This window comes from Myotis daubentonii, chromosome 13 (assembly GCF_963259705.1).
Source record: "Myotis daubentonii chromosome 13, mMyoDau2.1, whole genome shotgun sequence".
NCBI classification, from domain to species: domain Eukaryota; kingdom Metazoa; phylum Chordata; class Mammalia; order Chiroptera; family Vespertilionidae; genus Myotis; species Myotis daubentonii.
Window position 1 is genome coordinate 19,214,264 of NC_081852.1, and position 16,117 is coordinate 19,230,380.

A 16,117-nucleotide genomic window follows, 5' to 3' on the forward strand; every position below is an offset into this window, starting at 1 on the left:
TGTGTTAGGTTGCGGATGAGCGCCTGAGTCCAGGAACGCGAAACCCCCTCATTCTTCTGAATTCTCGGGGAATCTAAACCCTAAAACTCAAGAGATGTATTTCTTCTCATTCAACACCTTCCCGCTTACTTAACCTTTCCAAATCTGTAGACCTCGTTGGTCTCCTTGAAGTTGTCAGTCAGGCAATCTACTGGGCACTCCAACGGCGGGGTCCTCACAGCCTACTCCGCTGCCTCAGTCTCGGTGCGGAGAGGACCCGGCGCCGAATCACTGACAGGCCCAGGTGTCGGGGTGAGTGTGAGGGGCGGGGAGTCTGCGTTCTGGGGACGGTTGGAAAACGGGGGCGTAAGCTGACGATCCTGGGCTTGCGGGAGCGTCTCCCGCGCTGCGGGCCGGGGCCGCGATCTCCCTCCTGGCCTTCCGGGCTTTCTTGCCAGCCGGGCCGGAAGGGACGGTGCCCCTACAGCCCTGTGTTCGCAGGCTCCAGGCCCGAGCGGTTCAGGCTCATTGGGGTCCCCCTCCGTTCTCCGGCGCGGGAAGAAGGTCTTGTCACCCACCGTGAGCTGGAGTACCGACGACTCGGACCTCAGCCCCAGGCTTCTGCTTAGGAGAACCAAACCCGGGACAGACCTGAGCGCACATCCTGTTAGCATAGAGGGTGGCGCCTGGAGGCGCCAGGTGCGGGGAATACAGTGAGGAGGGTGTTGCCGCCCCGAAGACTGACAGGTGGTGGGAACCTAAGCAGGAGGTGGCGAGGAGTACGCGAGAGCGATGGCCAGTGTGGCTGCTCGCACTTGGTAGATGAGGCTTGGATCTGGAGCCGAAGCTGAGAGCGTACGTGGTTAAGAAGGTGGTGCCTCGATAAAATCGGGAGCCCTCGCGCGAGGAGGAGGAGTTTTGTGGAACTTGGGATGTATCGGGTTTGCGACGGTGGTTTAGGCAGGGGTGATAGAAGGATAACAGGAAGAAAGCATGGGGAGTGAGCCGGAAGGAGACGTCCAAGGTGAGAACAAAGCAGGTGGAGTTTCGTGTGGCAATAGGGTAAGAAGTATTGGTTTTGTTTGGGGGAATGTTATCAGGGACAAGAGATGCTGCCAGGGTTTCAGGGAGCCCGTGGGAGTCAGACCGGGTGGCTGGGTTTGAGGATGAGGAAGTTAGAGAGTCGGCTACTGGATGGAGAGACTGCCGGTGCAGACGTGACCTTCTTCCCTTGGAGCACGGAACAGACGCTTATGGAGGTGGGCAAGGTTCCTGAAGAGCTTGAGGTTTGTTTGTTTTTAGGAATGCGTCCAAATATTCTTTTTTAAAAAATATATATTTTATTGATTTTTTTTTTTTTTTTTTCAGAGAAGAAGGGAGAGGGATAGAGAGTTAGAAACATCGATCAGCTGCCTCCTGCACACTCCCTACTGGGGATGTGCCCGCAACCAAGGTACATGCCCTTGACCGGAATCGAACCTGGGACCCTTCAGTCCGCAGGCCGACGACGCTCTATCAACTGAGCCACACCGGTTTGGGCCCAAATATTCTTTTTTTTTTAGGCACCATTTCCTTGACCCGGCTGCATCATTATCTTCGGTGCAGAAAACCAGTTAACCAATGTATAACATTAACGATTCAAAATGGCAAATGGAAGGGTTCGTTCTCGAAAGAAGGGAGGACATGAAACCATAGGAAAAGTGGAGAAATGAGATGAATGAAGAATTATCCAAAACTTAACGTATCTTTAGTAGGAAAGCTCTCTTTGCAATCAGATTAGCTTTTCATATTGAATCTTGGGATTTTTGCAGTGTTTCTAAGAAGCATTCACCTATTGGAGTTCCCTGCAGGGTAGATACTTGTAAGGTGCTCAGTAGTACCTCAATTCGTGGGTAGGAAATGGTATTTGTAAAGAAGAGGAATTCTCTCTCCATCTGCAAATTACCTCCCTTCCTGTTACACAGAGAAAATAAAAGCCATCGTCTTCCTGCAACCAAATATGTAAACCTTCTTCCCATTTGTTTAAAGAGGAAAAAATGTCCCTTCTCCTTATGGAAAACACATCCTTTCACCTAGTTGACCAATGCCATCCTCTCCTACTTTTACAGGGTTTTCTTTCTTTTTTTAGTTATTCTCTCCCCTACATCATCAGCCTTCCCCCCTCTGCTCACACCTTTTCTTTCCAATTTAAAAATATTCTTCCTTAACTTTATGAACTACACCCATTTATTTGCCTGTCTTTTCATTTCCTTCACAGCTAGAGTTCTTGAATGTATCATCTGCTCTCCTTATCTCTGTTTTTCCCACTTCTTGCTACTTATTTCTCATTTCTCAGCCCTTTGCAGTATACCTGGTTTCCAGTTTTCCATTAAACTGCCACTGAAACTGCTTTTAATAAGATCATCAACATCCTCTCTGTGTTAAATTACATATTCTCAGTAGGGACAGGAAAAAATCATATTCTTTTTATAAAGCACAGATATCACAACAGTACATAAAGAAATATACAGTATATACTTGTGGTTTGAAACTTTCTAGGGGAGGGGTATGATAGAAGGGGAGTCTGAAAAGGCTCCTTTAGCAGATAATAATGAAAAGAAAGTTGAGAAACTTAACACTTTCAGTTCTTGTAGCTTGAACTGTTTGTGCCATTTACAATGTTTAAAACTCCATTCTTCTGGAAACACACTAACACACTATAGTTACTAAAAAACCATTACCTTCTCTGCTTTTTTGTTATCCTTTTTCAGTCAGATATTTTTTTTTTTAGAGTATGTTTATTAAAATGGGACAGGGAAGCAAGGAGGGTCTTGGGATAGAAGCAGCAACAGGAGAGGCTAGGCGGGCTGCTTCGGCTCTAGAACAGATGGGCAGGAGGTGAGCCGAGGCGGAACTGACACCCGCTCACAGGAAAGTCAGAGAGAGGGGGCCTTGGAGACGGTTTTGGGGGTTGGCTTGGGATGAGGTGCCACTGCCCATTGCTCTCCTGGTTGCAAGTCTCATGGGGACCCTTGGCGTTCAGGAGATGAATGCCTGTGGGGGAAGAAGAAGGGGAAGGGAAAAGTGCGGCTGACTCCCAGGAGGGAGAGCCCATCCAAATATTCTTTTTTAGGCACATTTCCTTGACCCAGCTGCTACTCAGATGTTGGAGTTCCTTTCACAGACTCTTCAATTCACACGCTCTCTTTGTAGTTTTATTCTCCTTAGAATTGCAATTCCCATTAACAAAAATAATGATTATTAAACGAATCTATTTCCAACTCGGCTTCTCTTGGGAGCACCAGACCCATATATCTTTTGCATATGTCTATTTGATTCAAATATAACCAGAATTGGGTCTAATCTTACAGAACTAGGGTTCAATGCCTCATTTTCCCTCTCATACTCCCCTCTTCTCCCTCCCCAGTCTTTGCTCAAACCAAAATGTTTCTCTTTTTATTTTACTCCATCCCTACTGTCAACATTCTAGTTCAGGCCACAACCATAACTCATCTCTCAACTGGTCTCACAATAGCCAGTTTCCCTTTTATGCATTTGCCACAGTGCAATCTTCCTAAAACTGTAAATGGGATTGTATGAATCCCCTGCATAAAACCATAAAAATGATTTTACGTTGCCCTGAGAACAAAGTGAACCCATCTCTGCGTATTTCATCTCACCATTCCCCTCACCTTCTAAAGTTGCTAAGTTTTACTGGATTTCTTTATCTTGTGTTCTCTCTCACCGTAAAGCCTTGCGAATTTCTATAGTACACTGCATTTCCCCTGTCATAATAGGATTTACATCTTCCTGTATTGAGTTTTTTGCCTTCTTTGTTGAACTCTAAACACTTAAGTTCAGGGACTGTATTTTGTTCACCCCTGTCTCCCCATTATTTATATAGAAAACATTCAAAACTACCTGTTGAGTGCATACACGGTCAACATATTGGCTGAGAATCAATCAGGTGAGCCAGATTCTTTCCTGGCCTCTCTTGCCTTCCATGCCTTTATTCTGTTCTGTATAGAGGGAATACATTTTCTTTTTTCTCCTCCAAGGATATTTTGACTATTGTAATTGCACTGATTATGTATCATCAGGATGAGTATGTCCAACATTTGGTAAAGGGGATTTATGAAGTATGTAAGCTGTAGGCAAAGCTCTGATGGGACTGCCTCTGAAGACAGTTTCTCAGGTGGCTTTAAAATAACTGGGAGAATTCTGTTTTCTGGCTCAAAGTCACTAAGAACAAAAAGATAGTTGTGGTGGTGGTGTGTGTGTAGCTTTTCCCAGGAGGTTTTTAAAAATAATAAAAGAAGTTAAGTGCAGCTACTAAAAGAGTAAGTAGCGGAAGAAACAGGCTGCAAGTGATATTTATTTAATTGTTATGTGCATTAGGCCCTTGGTCATAATATGGATACAGGAAATAAGCTCTCTCTTCGTATATTAGAAGGTTAAAATGGGTGTTTAAGCTAAGCACTAATGAAAGCTACGAAGTGTTATGCTTTCATCTCAGCACTAAGGATAACAATAAATCCAGATGGCCAGTTTAACGAGCTGTATTCTTCTGAGATCTGAACTACTGCCAATGAAAGCCGCTTTGGTGGAAACTTTTCCTGGAAAGAATTTTTCACCAGCTTACAACGATGAGTAGGAATCTGGCCTCTAAAAATAAAGAAAACTTCAAAGTCGCTTGTTTCAAGAACAGCAGTCTTTTAGGGTGTATTGAAGCAATGGAGTACCACAGATACATGTGAACTATTATTTCTATAAGATAAATGGTTGAAGAAGAGAACATATGTCAGCTCCTTTAAATACAATTTCTGCTCTAAATAATTTATTAGAACACACTTTGGCTTCTAACTATACAAGAAGCATACCCTTCAACTATTTCTCTTAATTATAAGTTCAGCACATTTGCTGCCCAGTCCAATATGGTAACCACTAACTACATTTAATTAAAATTAAAACTTCAGTACATCAGTTGCATTAGCCAAATTTCATGTGTTCATTAGTCACATGTGATTAGTGGTACTGTATTGGACAGCACAGATACAGGACATATACATCATTGCAGGAAATCTTATTGGGTGGTATTTTATGTTTCTAACTAGAGGCCCCGTGCACGAAATTCGTGCACGGGAGGGGGGGGGCGCCTCTGCCCAGCCTGCACCCTGTCCAATCCAAGACCCCTCAGGGATGTCTGACTGCCAATTTAGGCCTAATCCCACTGGTATTTTGTTTAGGAGTTTTGCTTCCTAAACCGGCAGTCGGACATCCCTCTTGCAATCCGGGACCACTGGCTCCTAACCATTCACCTCCCTGCCTGCCTGATCGCCCCAACTGCTCCCCTGCTTACCTGATCGCCCCTAACCAACTCTGCCTGCCAGCCTGATCGCCCCTGACTGCTCTCCCCTGCCAGCCTGATCACCCATCACTGTCTCTGCTTCTGTCCCTGCCACCGTGGCTTTGTCAAGAAGGCATCTGAAAGACATCTGGTCTAATTAGCTTATTACCCTTTTATTAGTATAGATACTGTGTATTGTGTTAATTGATTTTCATATGTTGAAACCATCTGTGCATTCTTGGAACAAATCGCACTTGGTCAAGGTATATCAGTATAATATTTTTTTATGATGCTGGATTCAGTTGCTGGTATTTTGTTTAGAAGTTTTGCTTCCATGTTCTTAAATGATAATGGTCTATAGTTTCTTGTATTGCCTTTTCTGGGTTTGGTGTCAGGATAATATAAAGATACCTTTGATGTATACTAAATTTAAACTTTTTCCCCCCAGAAAATGATCCACAGTCTATTTCTCATAAACTGTTCCGGTGACATATTTCTAGAGAAGCACTGGAAGAGTGTTGTGAGCCAGTCTGTCTGTGATTACTTCTTTGAAGCTCAAGAGAAAGCTGCTGATGTTGAAAATGTACCACCTGTCATTTCAACACCTCACCACTACCTCATCAGTATCTATAGGGATAAGCTCTTCTTTGTGTCTGTCATACAGACTGAAGTGCCACCTCTCTTTGTAATTGAATTCCTACATCGAGTTGCTGACACTTTTCAGGTTGGTTATTCATTAGATCTTTGAACTTAAATTACCCAAGATAGTTGGGGGGACACATTATTATATTTAACTATCCAGCTTTTGTTGTGCTGTCTGTCCTACTGTGTCTCTCTCTCTGTCTTCAACTATGCATAAACCATTTTACGTAGGGTATACAGTAGCACACATGGCTGCTCCATTCACTGTTTCAGGAGAACAGAAAACTCTCATTGGCCTGGAACCCTTATTTTTTATATGTATTATAAATTATGTCATCAGGAAACAATAGTGCTTTCCACACACAGTTCTCTGAGTGTTCCCAATATTTTTATTGGTCATGAAATCTGATGTTCACATTTTATTTTTTTCTTTTTACTGAATATGCCACATACTTTAATCTGTGTGTTTTGGGGTACCTAATCGGGACAAGGGGAGTTTATAGTTCACATTCTGGTTTAATGCTTCACTGTACTTTCTGGCATAATATGTAATAGAAATTCAATTCAATCCAGAAATTTAAGAAAATATTATATAGAACTATCAAAGGGTTTTTTCCCCCCTTTGTTTTATATTCATTGAATTAGGCAACTGTAAGTTTACCCTTCAGAGCAAAAAGTATTTAGCAAGCCTTTCTTCATTCCTTCCGTGGTATTTTATCAGGACTACTTTGGTGAGTGTTCAGAGGCTGCAATTAAGGATAATGTGGTCATAGTGTATGAGCTCTTGGAAGAAATGTTAGACAATGGATTTCCACTGGCTACTGAATCTAACATTTTGAAAGAACTGATTAAACCACCAACAATTCTCCGTTCTGTCGTCAACTCTATTACAGGTGAGGCAAAAATACACTTTATTAGGAACTGAGCAACTAAAACCTTATAAACAACTCAACACCATTTCTTATGATCTGGCAGATCCTTAAGATAGTCCAATTTGGCCAGAATTAAAGTTTGATGAATTTTAAATGGATGTATATTTCCTTTCATGTTTAAAAATCTATTTATTTTGCTGAGTCTTAAATGCTAAAGAATGTCTTTGTTATTACTTTTTATTATAGGTTTTTCTACAAAACCATAATAATACTACTATTATTTAATACTAAATAATAAGACTAAATAAATGATCACAGTTAATCCTAAAGAAGCAAATGTCATGATGGATGTTAATGAAACTTACTATGATAGTTATTTTGCAATATATACACATAAATCACTCTATCGTATACCTTAAACTTAACATAATGTTATATGTCAATTATAACTCAATAAAACCAGAAAAAAATAAAAATAGTATTAAAAAACTGGCATATGCTGCTACCCTACAATCAATAAAGTATAGAAAATGTGAGACTTGCTACCACAGAGTATATACTGTCTCCTCCAGGTCTTTGTTTTATACATGCAAGTGCTCCCTTTGGCAGCTCATTTATACATGAAAAAGATGTGTTAAGACAGAAAGACAAGAAATTAAGTCTATTTGTGATATCTCATGCATTGTGGACCTTGTACTTGTGTTATAAATTTCCAATTTTGATTTAATTCTTCATTAGGGCTAGAAATTAGGTACATTCAGATGACAATATTCTTTTGAAAAAAATTAAAGTCTTCTAGAGAAAGATTTCTATGAAATGTTATGTGCCATTCCAACTCTACTGTCCACCACTGTAAATGCCTCTCCAAGTGCACTAATCTAAAGTGGGTGAGAGAGGCCTATGAGAAACCGTTCATTCCATAGCTCCTATTCATCCTCTGTACAAGGCTGATTGTCAGGAGAAATTCAAGGAAAGATAAGATGGCGTGTCTGTGCTCCTTCCTAAAACCTATACTCTGGATGGGAGGGAACTGGAAAAAAAAAATTAAAATTGAAATACACAAATAACAGTATAAGATTTTTAAAAGCAGTTTCATCACATACTTTGTAGGTGATATAGTCATAATGAAAGATGTTGTTATTGTTAAGCATGTACTACATTTGAATTGGAAATGTAAATTAACCATATTGGTAACTATTTAAAAGTTCAAGGATATATGTTTAGGACAACCAGATTTATTTTCAAACCTATGTCAGTTTACCAGGAAATTAGCCAGATATTGAACATTAGCCATATTGTAGGCAGAAGGGTGTGCTGACCTTAAAATGGAAAAAGGCCAGAGTATGTTCTTCATTGCAGTTACTCCACTGAGGCCTGCTTGGCAGCATCTCCTGTAGAATCCAAGCTGGATACCAAAGGACCTAGTTATCGCCCTGTATTCTCAGTGGAGACATTTTATCGACAGAAGGTTTTGAAACAACCATCCTCTTTTTTTATCAGTGGCAGCAGGATGAGAGTCTGTTGTTGAGCCACTGGAATTAGGTTAGGTTACTGTTAACACACAGGAAGCAAAAGATAAGTAAATGAATTTAACCTGGTTTGGCAGATAGAGGACCACACGGCCTATTTCTGTCTTCTAGAAATTTGATCATGTTGGTATGAATATGTCTCCAGCAATTCTAGAAACCATCCACAACTTCAATGAAGAAAAACCCAAACATTAAAGAAGCAGCTAAAATATTCCCTTTTTTTTTCCCCCCCATTAATAGCTTTTCTGTTGACCATTTTATGCATTCGTTTTGCTTTCTCTTTCCCTGTTTCTAGGCAGTAGTAATGTTGGGGACACACTCCCCACTGGGCAGCTGTCCAACATCCCATGGCGCCGGGCAGGAGTAAAGTACACAAATAATGAAGCCTATTTTGATGTCGTTGAAGAAATAGATGCAATTATAGATAAATCAGGTAATTGTGTGCATGTGGTCTTATTTGGGAAAAAACAGTTCAGCTGACATAAGCTGAAGAGGAAATTGAAATCCCTTGGCAGTGTGGTTTCAGTGGAAAGACTAATGTTTAAATTTATTTTGCTCAGAGGTTACATATAATTTTCATAACCACTAGTTGAGATCAGCCAATCTTTGTAAATCAGATCTTATGTTGTCTTACATTAAGCTGATTATTACCCTGTACACCTCTCCTCTTGCCATTTATTCATTCTAACGTTTATTGTACTTCTACCATACACCATACTTTTGCTGCTATTTTTTGTGCAGTATTTCTAGTAAAGATCCCAGACAAAACAACAGTGCTATATTAGATCACAAACATTTTAAACATCTCCAACCCTCACATTTTATACCTAAGGAAACTGAAGTTCAGAAGGGTTAAGTAAGCTGCTCACGGTAGCACAGCTAGTTGGTATGAAACTGAGTTATTGTGAACTATAACCAGTATCTTTTCTTTAGTGAGTACCCTTTTCATTATAAAATTCCATCATACGGAAAATAGCTGTATTATTGCAGAATAATGGCTCCTATTTCTTAAAAGTTAACAGGTAGCTTAGTCCATTTCATGAGAAACTTGCCTCATTTTAAAATTCTGTGAAAAATATTTTAACTTCATATCCAGCAGTTTTACAAGTTTGACTCTATAGAGATGTAGACAGGTTTGATTTTCCTTAGAATTATCGTATTCCAGCCTGTGTCAGGTATGGGCCATGGCACTCAGTGAAGACGCTGAATGTAATGGATCTCTGTCCACTGGTCTGATAATAGATGTGCAGAGGTTCAGTGTATCTGACATCCAGGAGGTGTCTCCATCACTTCAACACAGTGATAACTCATAAAAACGCAGATCCGATAATGTTATCACCTTTTTTCTTTCTTCAGGATCTACAGTCTTTGCAGAAATTCAGGGGGTCATTGATGCTTGCATTAAGTTATCCGGAATGCCTGACCTTTCCCTTTCTTTCATGGTAGGTTTTTTTGTGTGGTTTTTTTTTGGGTGGGGAGGGGGGGTTCATGGTAGGTTTTGTTCGCCTGTCCTATAGCTCCTTGCATGCTTAATACATATGCAGCACTAAATGAAATGATAAACACTGAGACAGTCTTGTATCTTAGATTGTAAAAGATTATCTCAGAAGTAATCCTAGCACAGCTTACCAGGACACTAGCTTACTTGATGAGCATGGCCTGTATGGAAAGGCTGAGGAGAGGTCTTTGTCTAGGTGTGCTAGAAGTAGCTTAAATGGCTAGCTGGCTTCTGCAATTCTGCAGCATTGATTTCATTGAATTATTATTTGTTTTGCTGGTATGCAAGGGCATTAATCTTTTGCATCATTTTAGACTCAGCATGACATGCCACTAAGAACAATCAAGAAAACTGAGTTCCAGTTCAGTCTCTGCCACTAACTTGTCCTGACCTTGAGTTCTTTGGACCTCAGTTTTTTCATCTATAAAATGGAAATGAAACTCTTGGATTTTCTACTTCATAGTTAAGATTCAAGTAAAATAATGATATAAAATATTTGCAAACTTTAGAGCGTTGTAAAACTATGCTTATGATGTGGTCGTAATAACAAACTCTTACATGACTGCTTTATCTTTAGGGAGAATATTAATTTCTCATATCTGAATAGAGTTGCCATGTTCCTTATGCTCTATGAATATGGTGGTTGTGTTCTGTTTTCCTGGCAGAACCCCAGGCTGCTAGATGATGTCAGCTTCCACCCCTGCATCCGGTTCAAACGTTGGGAATCTGAAAGAGTTTTGTCATTTATTCCTCCAGATGGAAATTTCCGACTCATATCATATCGGGTCAGCTCACAAAAGTATGTTGATCAACCAGATACCGCCATCGTATATCAATATGCTGAATAGAATTGACTTTTCATTTTGATAGTTGGATTTTTGAGTTCATCGTTGCTGCCTTTAGCCATGGTTCACCAGGAGAACCAAGAACTGGTGAAAATAGGTGTCTAAAATAATCAGTGTACCTTGAATCTAAGCGTAGACTAGTAGTAATTGAGACCATAGTAAAATATGTACCTGAGAGCAAGCATTTGGGACTGTATAACTTGAGCAAAACCATGAACCCATGCCATAATTTTACTATGGTCTATACACTTCATGGCTGACAGAAGGAGACAGACCTACCTATAGCTCCCAGGACATTCCCCAACTAACTGGCTCTAAGTCACTCTTCTATGCACTGGGGTTTATTTTCTTTAATTAATTAATTAATTATTTTGCACTGGGGTTTAAATGATTGATTTAGTGTTGTGGGTTGTAGCTAGTTTGTCCCTAGAAAATATCAGAAGTTATTTAGCTAGCATCAGGACAGGACTCAAAAGCAGAGATTTGAATTGTTTCTTGGCTCTTACCACATACAAACTGCTTAATTAGTTTGCATAATGGTAAATTATCTTTCTATAGATCTTAATTCATTTCTTTAAACTAGGGCTATTTGCCACAATTGTTTATACTATAATTAAGTTTCAGATTTCTATCTTGATTTGTATACTTACTCCTCAGAAATTGTATAATTCCTAGTGTAGTGGTACCAGAACAATGTGCTATACTCACTGCACCCCCACCCCCAGTGCAGATGCAGAATCCGCACTTCTAGGGGTATAAGGTCTTATAGTGAACTTAGAGGCAGGGTAGATACCCTGGACTGAGGTTTTAAGGTCACTTCCTGAGCTGTCTTATACCATTAATTATGTGTGTCTGTGCTTTTGTGTCTTTATCTTTTTAGTCTAGTGGCAATACCAGTGTATGTGAAACACAGCATCAGCTTTAAGGAGAACAGTTCTTGTGGCAGATTTGATATTACAATTGGACCAAAGCAGAATATGGGAAAAACTATTGAAGGAATCACAGTGACAGTTCACATGCCAAAAGTTGTGCTGAATATGAACCTGACGCCAACACAAGGCAGCTATACATTTGATCCAGTTACCAAGGTATAACCACCTCAAATCAAGAGTGAGCGTGTTTCTGCAATCTTTACTTTGTGATTTGGGGCAGGGGCTAGAAGGAAGGTCTTAGAGCAGCCGTGGGCAAACTATGGCCTGCGGGCCGGATCCGGCCCATTTGAAATGAATAAAACTAAAAAAAAAAAAAAAGACCGCACCCTTTTATGTAGTGATGTTTACTTTGAATTTATATTAGTTCACACAAACACTCCATCCATGCTTTTGTTCCGGCCCTCCGGTCCAGTTTAAGAACCCATTGTGGCCCTGGAGTCAAAAAGTTTGCCCACCCCTGTCTTAGAGTCTTGGTTAAAAATAAAGTTCCTAACGAAACAGAGAGAGCATACTGTGCTGTGCTTTTGCCAGTGGCTGTGAAGGAAATACTGCGTCTGCCGCTCAGAACAGAACAGACTCATTCTGTCCCCCTTCAGAGTGTGCATACCTTTGCTCCTCCATTGATAATCCAGGCACTCATTCTCTAATGAGGAAGAAGATATAAAAGCTTTTTAAAAAGAGAAAAACATGTGTGGCTATAAGAAGATATATAGGCTATTGTTACATTTACTGTAGAAATTGATCATTTAGATCTTTCTCTTTTTTTTTTTTTTAAATTTAAGAGCATTGTTTTATACTTTTCCACAGGGGGTGTTGGCTAGGAAAACAGCGTCCTCACCCTACATAAATGTGCCTCTAGCAGAGGGTCTTCAGAGAAACTGCAAAAGATGATTTTCTCTCAGCTTCCTTGTTGGGTAAAAAAATACTATTTTCAACAGCAGAGTCATTGGACTGCCTGGTAAATGAAAGGCATATTTTTTTAAAATACGTTTTTATTGATTTCACAAAGAGAGATAGAAACATCAATGAGAGAGAAACAAACATCAACCGGCTGCCTCCTGTACACCCTCTACTCGAGATCAAACCCACAACCTGGGCATGTGCCCTGACCAGGAATTGAACTGGTGACCTGGTGCATGGGGCAACATTCAACCAACTGAGCCACACCAGCCAGGCAGAAAGGCATATTTTTAAATAAAATCATAGAATATTAAAGATCATCTAATGTAGTCCTAAGGTTTTGAAGAACCACACAGGCCTGAGAAGCGAAGGGGGGCTTCAGATGCCTGGCCCTTCACAAACCAGCTTCTCTTTTTCATCTATTACTGAGCTTCCACGCTATAGATTTCCTTTGAACAAAGGATTCCACAGCTGAACGATTAAAATACCAGTTTAGGTCAGTCTTCTCATTTTACACAAAAATAAACTTGAAGCTCAGACAGAAACAGTGAATGTGACATAGTAGAAAGAGCATTTGAAATCAGATAGCCTTAGGTTCAAATCCCAGCCTTGTCCCTATCTAGCTGTGTGACCTTGAGCAATCATTTTACCTCTGAGCCTTAATTTCCTCATTTGTAAAAAGACAAAATCTACATCACAGGCTTCTATAAGATAACATACAGGTAGTGCTAAGCACAGTGCTATATCCAAAAGTCAATGTTCAACTAATGTTGGTTCTCTATTGACTCTCCATTCAGACTCTCAGAACTAAATAGTGGTGAACTCAGTGAGGGTCCCAGGTCTCTTGTTTCCAAGACACTGTGCTTCATTTTGTACAAAAGTTTGTGGTGTCTTTGAACATTTGTCTTTATTAAATGGTTCAGATTGTTTGTTTTTCATGTCTTTTTAAGGTACTAACATGGGATGTGGGGAAAATTACTCCACAAAAGCTCCCAAGTCTTAAAGGACTGGTGAATTTACAGTCTGGAGCACCCAAGCCAGAAGAAAATCCAAGCCTCAACATACAGTTCAAGATCCAGCAGCTTGCTATTTCAGGTAAGGATAAATTTGATTTGTGTTTAAGGGTAATTGAGTTTTGCTGAGGTCAACTACTAGGAGCTTAGAAGGGTAACACTCCCTCTCTAGAAAGAATAGCTCCAGTTTGCCTTTCACATTGCTATGGGGCCAACCTCTCAGGGACAGTGATTTTAGAGATCACCTGTTTCACACAGTTTTCCTTTACCCCAACCCTGATTCAAGCACCAAAGGAGTTCTGCATTCAGAAAGTAGACTTAACCTTAAAAGACATTCCTTGCCCACAGGGGATCTGAACTGAGTAATATCCCCACAGTGCTGTAATTTGTATATGGTAGAAGGGATATTGTTTCCAAGTGGTATAAGGGACACTGGTTACTGTCAGATTTACTGTGTAGTGCTCACTGTTAACCAATACTGTATTGGTTGATGTGACCAGGATAATAATTTATTCTTTTCCCACCTGTTCTTTTTGACACAGGCTTAAAAGTAAACCGCTTGGACATGTATGGGGAGAAATACAAGCCATTTAAAGGAGTCAAATACGTCACAAAAGCTGGAAAGTTCCAAGTGAGGACATGAGAAGAGGCCAAAATCCTTCAAGATCTGTTTGTTTTCTCAGTGTCATTATAGTTTATTACTATGAGGTACCAAGTGGGTGGGAATACTTATTCTAGTTAAAGCATTTGTGTGAGCTACACGCCGCTAACAGAGTTGCTTAGTGCTCCATGTAGGGTTCTTAAGGAGCTTTAAGCTAAGGTAATTTTTTAATAACTTAGCTTGTTTTGTATCTCTTACTTAGGAAGATTTTGGGGGTGATTTTCTCCATAGGGGGCACCAGCTGGAGGTTGCACATTGTAACAGTAAAGGCAGAAGGCTACAGTGATAACCTCTCTCCTAAAACAAGTGAACTGATCTCAGCCAGCAGCTGTCTTCATCTGTAATGTGATGTGTCAAGTGCAGCCAAATATCACACCTGATCTTAGCCATCCCAAATCAGCATCTGTTCCAAGAGGAAATTCCCTCCACCCCAAGAAGTTTACAAAAAAAACTGCCTCTTCAAGTGTTTGCCTTATTCAGCTTTTCACTTGTGCCATTAAGCAAGCACTGTAGCAGAAGCCACCTCCACATGCCCTGGCAAGGAGCACTGCTGCTCCACGCTCCATTCTCACTGTACTTGGTATTGTATTTTTTATAAATAAGATTTCTATGTAAAGCGCAGATTTTAATTTACAGAGACCTTGCTGCAGTAAGTACCATCTCAGTTTTGCACCACTGGTTCAGCTGTTAGCACAGTAAAAATCATTTGTATGAAAGGGGCAAATGCTTTATTAAGGTAATATAAGGGAACACTACTGCTTTTAGGAAATTATTGCAAGCACAAGTGTTTGAGATTTTAAATAAATTAAAGTAGTAAGATAAGAATGTAAGTGAACCTTTGCCATCTTCATGTTTCATAAAGCTTATCCAACACCAATTAAACCATAGTTAGCCTAAAGGCCTCATGCTGTAGATCAGCAAAAGGAGGAAAATATGCCTGCCTCACTATGGTCTTTCATCTTTTTATTTTTACTTTTTTATTTATTGAAGTGACATTGGTTAATAAATTTATATAGGTTTCAGGTGCACAATTCTATAATTACATCATCTGTATATTGTATATTGTATTGTGTGTTCATCACCCCAAGTCACATCTCCTTCCATCACCATTTATTCCCTCTAAACCTACTTCTTCCTTCCCACACCCCCCTTTCCCTTTGGAAATAACCATACTGTTGTCTGTGTCTGTGTTGTTGTTCTTAAAGGGTTGAATTTGCCTGTGTCCCTTGTCTTCAAGGGGAACTCCCTTTTCATATTGTGTGTTTCTCAAAGCTATAGTCAATAGCTTCCGTCCTGAAACTATTGTTGTAATTGTCACTGGAGTACTTACATGTCTCTGCTGTACTGACAAATCATGTAGAAGAACATAGTGAGACAGAAATAAAATCCTCAGTAACATTTAAACCGTTTGGTCATCATGGTCGGCTGCCAGTCTACAGTTGTATTCCACTCAACTTCACTGGCTTAGTAGTCCTTGCCCAGTTATTTTGCCTCATTAGACATGAAGAATGGAGAAAGGCTAAAAGTTAAGATATAAGTGCTTGTTCTTCATATTTTCCTCCTTGTTCTTACCTATGCTATTAGATTTCTTATGACTCCATTCTTTCCATTCTTCTCAGCTTATGCCTCCCTTTCCTTTATGTTAAAGGTAGCCCTGACACTCATCCCATTCTGCTGTCAAGGACTAGTGTTTGGTGCTGGTGCAGGGAGGCCAATATACAGCAACATTCTTACCTTTGCCTGCCTAGGGCACCCAGCCTACCTTTCATCTAGCAGGAAAAGTCACTTTTTGCAACTTTGAAATTTCTAGAGCCCAGGCTGGTGTTATTCAGTTGGTTAGAGAGTCAGCCCAAGCATCAGAGGGTTGCAGGTTCAATCCCCGGCCCCATGCAGGAGGCAACCAATCAGTGTTTCTCTCCC

General features: G+C 40.3%; 1 protein-coding gene across 2 annotated transcripts; it reads left to right on the plus strand.

Annotated features, from left to right (window-relative positions):
• The first annotated feature begins 25 nt into the window (after nt 1-25).
• Nucleotides 26-15,601, plus strand: AP3M1 (adaptor related protein complex 3 subunit mu 1). 2 transcript variants are annotated; one of them, XM_059662306.1, is made up of 9 exons: nt 26-291; nt 5,754-6,029; nt 6,669-6,840; nt 8,644-8,781; nt 9,705-9,790; nt 10,512-10,645; nt 11,572-11,779; nt 13,474-13,618; nt 14,079-15,601. In XM_059662306.1, the coding sequence occupies exons 2-9, from the start codon at nt 5,757-5,759 to the stop codon at nt 14,177-14,179; spliced, it is 1,257 nt and encodes a 418-aa protein (XP_059518289.1). In that variant the 5' UTR covers nt 26-291; nt 5,754-5,756; the 3' UTR covers nt 14,180-15,601. The 2 variants fall into 2 exon arrangements, with proteins under 2 accessions (XP_059518289.1, XP_059518288.1); XM_059662305.1 differs by lacking the exon at nt 26-291 and adding an exon at nt 1,024-1,238.
• Nucleotides 15,602-16,117: the final 516 nt, after the last annotated feature.

Bases quoted from the DNA above. Each gene is read 5' to 3' on its own strand.
- AP3M1 (XM_059662305.1), top strand. From the start codon at position 1,089: ATGCTGCCAGGGTTTCAGGGAGCCCGTGGGAGTCAGACCGGGTGGCTG. The intron at 9,791-10,511 runs GTAGGTTTTTTT...TTTTCCTGGCAG, and splicing joins ACCTTTCCCTTTCTTTCATG to AACCCCAGGCTGCTAGATGA. The intron at 10,646-11,571 runs GTATGTTGATCA...TTATCTTTTTAG, and splicing joins TATCGGGTCAGCTCACAAAA to TCTAGTGGCAATACCAGTGT.